At 44.8% G+C, this 7,717-nt stretch overlaps 2 protein-coding genes across 2 annotated transcripts; one reads left to right on the top strand and one right to left on the bottom strand.

Moving 5' to 3' along the window:
• Positions 1–405: 405 nt before the first annotated feature.
• Positions 406–3,462, bottom strand: LOC149839814 (heat shock cognate 70 kDa protein-like). The gene is made up of 2 exons (XM_090004243.1): positions 3,249–3,462; positions 406–2,290 (listed from the first exon to the last, which is right to left on the bottom strand). The coding sequence occupies exons 1-2, from the start codon at positions 3,460–3,462 to the stop codon at positions 660–662; spliced, it is 1,845 nt and encodes a 614-aa protein (XP_089860369.1). The 3' UTR covers positions 406–659.
• Positions 3,463–4,654: 1,192 nt separating this feature from the next.
• Positions 4,655–6,803, top strand: LOC149839813 (heat shock cognate 70 kDa protein-like). The gene is made up of 2 exons (XM_090004931.1): positions 4,655–4,868; positions 5,047–6,803. Exons 1-2 carry the CDS (start codon positions 4,655–4,657, stop codon positions 6,801–6,803), a joined length of 1,971 nt encoding a protein of 656 aa, XP_089861057.1.
• The last annotated feature ends 914 nt before the right edge of the window (positions 6,804–7,717 follow it).

The following is a 7,717-nucleotide window of genomic DNA, read 5'->3' as shown; positions in this document are numbered from 1 at the left end:
TGCAAAAAAAATTATGAATTCTCAAAAGTTAGGGGAATTTTGGTAAAAATTATAAAAAGTTAAAAAATTCACAAAAAAATTAGAAGAATTATAAAAAGTTTTAAGAAAATTTGAAATGCTAAAACCGCCCTCCTTTTTCAGCAGCAACTTGAGCATGAGGTTGATTCCAATGGGAGAGTGATCAAGTTTTATTGATCGCATGGCTAACACACCCTTGAGTTTTGATGGTCGAGTTTGTGCACACTTGTTATACCTGTATTTATACAATTTCTTTTTTCAACAGGAATGGTTCGCTGGTTGCTATATATACATCTGTGTTCTTTTCTGAGGCAAGCGAGAATTTTGATGGGAATTAACCATTGAATCGTATTCATTTATGAAAAAGCATGACTTTTTAAATCATAAACTTTTATGGGCAGTGATTATACTACTAGAAAACAAAAATGAGATATCCATCGCCCACAGGCAAACTTACATAAGTAAAAGTCATGCATATGCTCATAAGCAAAGAAAACCACGACTAACCAAAACGGAAAAAGTTTCGCTAAAAATATAAATTGCATACTCTGGGCAAACTAAACCAAAACCAGCACGAGACCGAAAACCAATTGAACCCCCTCAATCTTGGAACCAACACCAAATCTTCTGAGTCACTCATTTTAGTGGATTGACCTTCTCAATCTGTTGCAAATGCTCTTCAGCTCTTTCATCTTGTCCCCAAACTCCTCGACCTCAACAAGCTTGTGTATTTTCAACCATTGGATAACCTCCTGGATTGCATCCTCAATTTTTTTCTTCTCCGAATTTGCGAGATAGGAGTGGGCCTTGATGGCGCTCCTCATGTCATATGCGTAGTTCTCTAGTTCGTTCCTCGCTTTGAACTTCTTCCGGTACTCTTCATCCTCAGACTTGTACTTATCGGCGTCTTCCACCATCCTCTCGATCTCTTCCTCGCTTAGTCGGTCCTTCTCATTAGTGATAGTGATCTTCTTCCTCTGCCCGCTGCTCTTTTCCTCACCAGACACGTTCAAGATACCGTTGGCATCAATATCAAAGCACACGATGATGATGGGAACACGACGACGAGCTGGAGGGATGCCGGAGATTGTAAATTCTCCAAGCAGGTTGTTGTCGCTGGCCATCGCTCTCTCACCCTCGTAGACTTTGATTGCCACTTTACTCTGGTTGTCATAGCCGGTGGTGTATCTCCCTTCCTTCTTCGTTGGGATGGTGGTGTTCCTCGGGACCACAACAGACATCTCTTGTTCACCGACCAAAACACCGAGGGACAGAGGTGTGATGTCAAGAAGAATCATGTCCTGCACCTCTTGGTTTCCCTCTCCGCTCAAGTTGGCTGCCTGGAGCGCGGCACCATAGGCAACAGCCTCGTCAGGGTTGATGCTCTTGCAGAGCTCCTTGCCATTGAAGAAGTCCTGCAGCAGTTCCTTCACCTTGGGGATCCTACTCGACCCACCGACCAGAACGACATCGTCGATGCTGCTCTTGTCCATCTTGGAATCCTCCAAGCACGTTTTTACAATATCCATGCACTTTTCAAAGAGGTCCATGTTGAGCTCCTCGAACCATGCACGAGTGACAGTATAGACGAAGTCGATTCCTTCGTAGAGGCAATCGACATCAATGGAGGTCCTAATGTTGGCCGAGAGGGCACGCTTGGCTCTGTCGCAGGAAGTCTTCAGACGGCTGAGTGCCTTAGGATTGTCGCTAATGTCCTTCTGGTACTTCCTCTTGAACTCTTGAGCACAATGGTTCACCATCCTGTTGTCAAAATCCTCACCACCGAGATGGGTGTCTCCTGCAGTGGACTTCACCTCGAACCAGACTTTTCCGACGGTGAGTATGGAGACATCGAAGGTACCACCACCAAGATCGAAGATGAGCACGTTCTTCTTGCCCTCACTCCCAGAAAACTTGTCAAAACCGTAGGCGATAGCAGCGGCGGTGGGCTCGTTGGTGACGCGCATGACGTTCAAACCGGCAATGACACCAGCATCCCTGGTGGCTTGGCGCTGCGAGTCATTGAAGTAGGCAGGGACGGTGACCACAGCGTTCTTGACGGTGTGGCCAAGGTACTCATCGGCGACATCGCGCATCTTCGTGAGAACAATTGAGGAGATTTCCTCCGCAGCAAAATGCTTCTCATTTCCCTTATATTCGACAACGATCATGGGCTTGTCATGCGGGCCAGCGATCACCTTGAAAGGCCAGTGCTTGATGTCACTCTGCACAGAGTTGTCACTGAAACGCCTGCCGATTAGACGCTTGGCATCTGCAACAAGGAAAACAGGTAATATTCGAAGCCATCAAGACAACCAACGAGGAGATAATAAATAAACTTCATGAGTCGTTTCAATGTTCTCATGTTTGCTGATTTTTTATGTTTCAGAATTCGGTCTAGTAAATGACGGAATTCAATCACCGATAAAGTCATATCCTTTTTGTCACGCTCTCCCTAGAAACCTATTATTGTAAATTGCTTTAGATAAATCCACACTTGGTTCATATTTTTGAAAAAAAACAGGATTTTTTAAGTCATAAATTTTGGTGTTTTTATAGTCAATGATTTTTTTAATCTGCAAAAAAACTTGCTCACAGGTCGGACTCCAGCTATTTTTTTATTTATTACATGTAGAAACAGGATGACTAAAACCTGTTCGCTAATAAAGGCATGACGGCCTTTGGAAGCCAATAGAAATGCTCGGAAAACACGTCAAATAGCTAACCAAAGTAGATATATGGAGTGCAACATCTTAAAAAAATCAAACTGTGATTTGGAAAGTTCTTTCGGGATTGGAAAACCAACAAATTAAGAAACAATCATTAACCCTTAGAACAAGATACTCATTCACTTCGACAAAGGACTCATTAACCCTGGCCGTTGAATCCTTTTTCATTGACTTTGGGGAGATTATCTCCATGCAGCGGAGGACGGGAATCATCTTTTGTAAAAGACTGAATCCTTTTTCATTAACCCTCAGAACAAGCTGTGCATCCTCTAACCATGCAGTGGAGGACGGGAATCATCTTCTGTAAAAGACTGAATCCTTTTTCAATGAGTTTGGGGAGATTATCTCCAAAAAAAACATCTCAAGTATTGTGTCACTTGATAGCTGAAAGCAAATCCACATGGAAAAAGCTCGTTTTTTCGGAGGAAAAAGGAGAATCTTCACGCTACTTCTTGTACAATAATGCTGCAAAAACCAAAGATGAGAGAGAGAGAGAGTCACCGAAGATTGTGTTGGCGGGGTTCATGGCTGCCTGGTTCTTCGCTCCATCACCGATTAGACGCTCGTAATCTGTGAAGGCGACGTAGGAGGGAGTCGTCCTGTTGCCCTGATCGTTGGCGATAATCACGATCTTGTTTTTCTCCCACACCCCTACGCACGAGTATGTCGTCCCGAGATCGATACCAATCGCCGGACTCTCACATTTTCTGGCCATTTCTTCTAGTGGGAGAACCACTCTTTTCACAGTTAAGATTTGAAGCAATAGAATGACAAAAGAGTCGACACAGATATATAAGGAGTGCTGTGAGTCTAGAGAACTGTTGGGCAACGATTCTTGTAACTCTATTCCAACTTTAATTACATGGAGCTGGTGATTGGTAAGTTCTAAACCCGCTCTTTACCGATCTTCTCCAATTAAAATATTTATTGATGGCTCACTTCTCCAATTTTCACTCACACGTCTTTTTAACTACCTTACTCATTCCTCATTTATAACAGTTTTGTTTGTATTTTGTATCTCGTTAAAAGAGAGTACTTCCCTCTCTTTTTCATCTTCTTGTTCTTTTTTTTACATTTCTTATCCACGAAGGAAACTTTTCATTTCCTTACTCATAGTACCATGGGGAGTCAACGGGTCGGGTTTGGTTCAGACCCAGGTGGAACCAGACTTGGATCGGATTTTCGGGTATGGTATCATGACCGAACTTAAGTCTAATCATATGATTCATATCTACTATAAGAGAAACCATACCCGGATCTGATAAGAACTACATAAACCAGACCCAGACAATACCCGATAAAATAGTAATTTTATCATTTTTACATTGAAATTTGCGGGTCTTAATCGGAAATTTGCGGGTCTAGGTAAACCTGATCGGTTGACACCCCCTGACAATAGCCATCTCATTTTAATAGATAAGCCCCACATGGACTCTCACGTGGCAGTGGGCCTTGTCTATCTGGTAAGGCCAAGAGACACCAATTTGATGCCCGTTCCTTTTAAAAGAGACGGGACTGATTGTTGTTTTACGGGAAAAAGGAGAAAGTAGATGGGAGCACAACGCATACATGGGGGATATGGATTTTGGGTACCTAGGGAATCAGCATGAGGTTGCTTACAACTTACAAGATAAGGAAACGAATGGGGTAGGGTTCACAGGCATCTCTCAACTGTTGCCACCTTTGAGTGAACAATTTCAACTGGAATTCTAACGCAGAGGTGATCTATGTGCATGTGAAAAAGTAGTTAAAAGATATATATGTATATATATGCATATTGAAGTCCCCTTTAGTAGAAAATCTGGTGCCAGCGGATAGCTAGCTTTAGGGAGCTCCTCACCCATCTGTGCTCAATTCTGCTGCTTCTAATCATTCAGTGTTAATTAATCCACTTCCTCAACGGAAAAATGGCCGGAAAAGCCGAGGGTCCGGCGATTGGCATCGATCTCGGGACCACTTACTCCTGTGTGGGTGTGTGGCAGGACGACCGCGTCGAGATCATTGCCAACGATCTGGGCAACAGGATGACTCCCTCCTACGTCGCCTTCACTGATAAACAACGTCTCATCGGCGATGCGGCAAAGAACCAGACGGCCATTAACCCGACCAACACCGTCTTTGGTGAGATTCACATTACTTTTCTTCTAGTTTGGAGTGAATCTAAGATTTCTCTCTATGTGAAGGTTGTTGTATCGATGGGCTTAACCCGACCATTAACCCGACTCTCTTGTTTTTCTAAAAAAGGAGAGGAAAAAATTTCACATCGGTTGTGGAACTTGACTTGTTTCTGCTGTTGCAGATGCCAAGCGTCTGATCGGCAGGCGGTTCAACGACGCTTCTGTGCAGAGCGACATCAAGCTCTGGCCTTTCAAGGTGATCGCTGGCCCAGCCATGAGACCGATGATCGTCGTCAAGTATAAAGGAGAGGACAAACATTTCGCTGCCGAGGAGATCTCATCCATGGTTCTCACGAAAATGCGCGAGATCGCGGAGGTCTACCTCGGGTGTAGTGTCAAGAACGCCGTCATCACCGTCCCTGCCTACTTTAACAACTCTCAGCGCCAATCGACCATGGACGCTGGTGTCATTGCCGGCTTGAACGTCATGCGTATCACCAACGAGCCCACCGCCGCTGCCATCACCTACGGTTTTGACAAGAATGTGGGGAGAAAGGGAAAGAAGGACGTGCTTATCTTCGATCTTGGTGGTGGCACTCTAGATGTCTCCCTCATCACCATTGAAAAAGGCATCTTTAAGGTCAGGTCCACGGCAGGAGACACCCACCTTGGCGGTGAGGATTTCGACCATCGGATTGTGAACCACTTGGTTCAAGAGTTCAAGAGGAAGCACGATAAAGACATTAGTGGCAACTCTAAGGCTCTCAAGCGTCTAACGACGTCCTGCGAGAGGGCCAAGCGCATCCTCTCCACCATTCCCCAAACCACCATCGAGATTGATTCCCTCTACGAAGGAATTGACTTTGCCTCCACCGTTACTCGTTCTATGTTCGACGAGCTCAACATGGACCTCTTTGAGATATGCGTGAAGCACGTCAGGAAGTGTCTGGGGAATGCCAAGATGGACACGAGCTCAATCCATGATGTCATTCTCGTTGGTGGGTCGACTAGGATCCCTAAGGTGCAGCAGTTGTTAAAGGACTTCTTCATTGGCAGGTCGCTCTGCAAAAGCATCAACGCTGATGAGGCCGTTGCCTATGGTGCGGCACTCCAAGCCGCCAACTTGAGTGGCGAGGGCAACCAGGAGGTGAAGGACCTGACTGTTTTCGATGTCACTCCTATGTCTCTAGGTGTCCAGCTCCGCAATGGGGACATGACCGTCGTGGTCCCGAGGAACACCCCCATCCCAACCAGTTTGTTGAACAGGTTTTCTACGAGCCACGACAACCAGCAAGCCGTGTTGATGTTGGTCTATGAGGGAGAGGAAGTGACGACCTGTGAAAACAACCTGCTCGGAGAATTTTTGCTCTCCGGCATCCCTCCCGCACATCGTGGTGTCCCTACTATCATGGTGTGCTTCGACATCAACGAGAATGGTATCTTGAACGTGTCTGCTGAGGTTTGGATCCGCGGGCAGAAGAACAAGATAACAGTCACCAACAATGATGGTCGACTCAGCAAGGAGGAGATCGAGAAGATGGTGCAGGATGCTGGGAAATACAACTTTGACGACGAGGAGCAGAGGAAGAAGGCCGAGGCGAGGAACACGTTAGAGGACTATGCTTACAAGATGAGGAATACTATTAAAGATGGGAAGATCAAGTTTTCCACCATGGACGCAATCGAGGAGGTAATCAAGTGGCTGGACAGAAACCAGGAGGTCGACGCCAACGAGTTGTGGGAGAAGAAGAAGGAGCTGGAGAGTGCATGCAACCCCATCATGGACAAGATGTACCAAGGGGCTGGGGACATCATTGCTGGCGGCACAAAAAATGCACAAACTTCATTTCTGACAAGGTTGGCAACATGGATGAAGATGAAGGCTCGTCTGTTGGTAGCTTGCTTCCTTTGCAATGAATTGAGAACAAGTGCAATGTGATTGTATGCTTGAAGTATGCTGCTGCACCTGATCATCCCAAAGATGGTGGGTGATCAGGTGCGGTAGCACACTATAAGTGTTTTTCTTGCTATGCGTACTTTGTTGCTTCCGTACATGGATGATCTCTTCACTTTTTGTTTTCTGGTTATATACTATGCTTATATGATTGGTCGGAAATAAAATGTTTTTCATCTAGATGACTGTGAACAAGCAGCCCCACCTTGGATGTGAGGTGGTAGACTAAAGCTCCATTGGTGATAAGGGTGTCAATGGGTCGAGTTTGACCGGGACCCAACCTGTACCAAACTCTATAGGGTCAATAAGGCCCGATTAGAATTTGGGTCCGACTTGCAGGATCCAATTAATATATAGAGCCAGGTATGATTTGTAAAATTTCATACCAAACCCAGTACCAACCCGAGTTGTGCATCTGCAAATTTTCAATATAAAAGTGATACAAAAATATTACTTTTATCTCAAATTAAGTTTGGGTATGGTTTCACTTGAGTCTTAACCAAACCCGACCGGTTGACATCCTTAATTGGTGATATATGAAGACCAAGCACCCTAAGTCAGGTTAATTGGTGATGTATGAGGACGAAGCGCCCTAACTCAGGTGTTGAAAGACTTGTCATATGCTTTCATGACCAGGGGGGAATTAAGTGAGCCTTTCTTGGCAGCCTTTTGTGATTTTATGCACCTGTCATCTTTGTTTTTTTTAAGGCAAGCTCGGGTTAGGCCGATCCTACCTGTGAAATTCGGCTTAAACAAAAAAGAAAAGATGAAAGGAAAAACCATTTTTCCATTGATTTCATACGGTAGGTATACACAAATATTTATATAAGAGGAAACAAAAAATACGCTAAAACACATACAGTCGAAACTCCTAATCGGAGGAGAGTTTCTGATAACCT

This window comes from Nuphar pumila, chromosome 4, assembly GCF_984573655.1.
Source record: "Nuphar pumila chromosome 4, dmNupPumi1.hap1.1, whole genome shotgun sequence".
Classification (NCBI taxonomy): Eukaryota; Viridiplantae; Streptophyta; class Magnoliopsida; order Nymphaeales; family Nymphaeaceae; genus Nuphar; species Nuphar pumila.
Note: the sequence above shows the minus strand (reverse complement) of the source record. Positions and strands in the feature narration are given on the sequence as shown.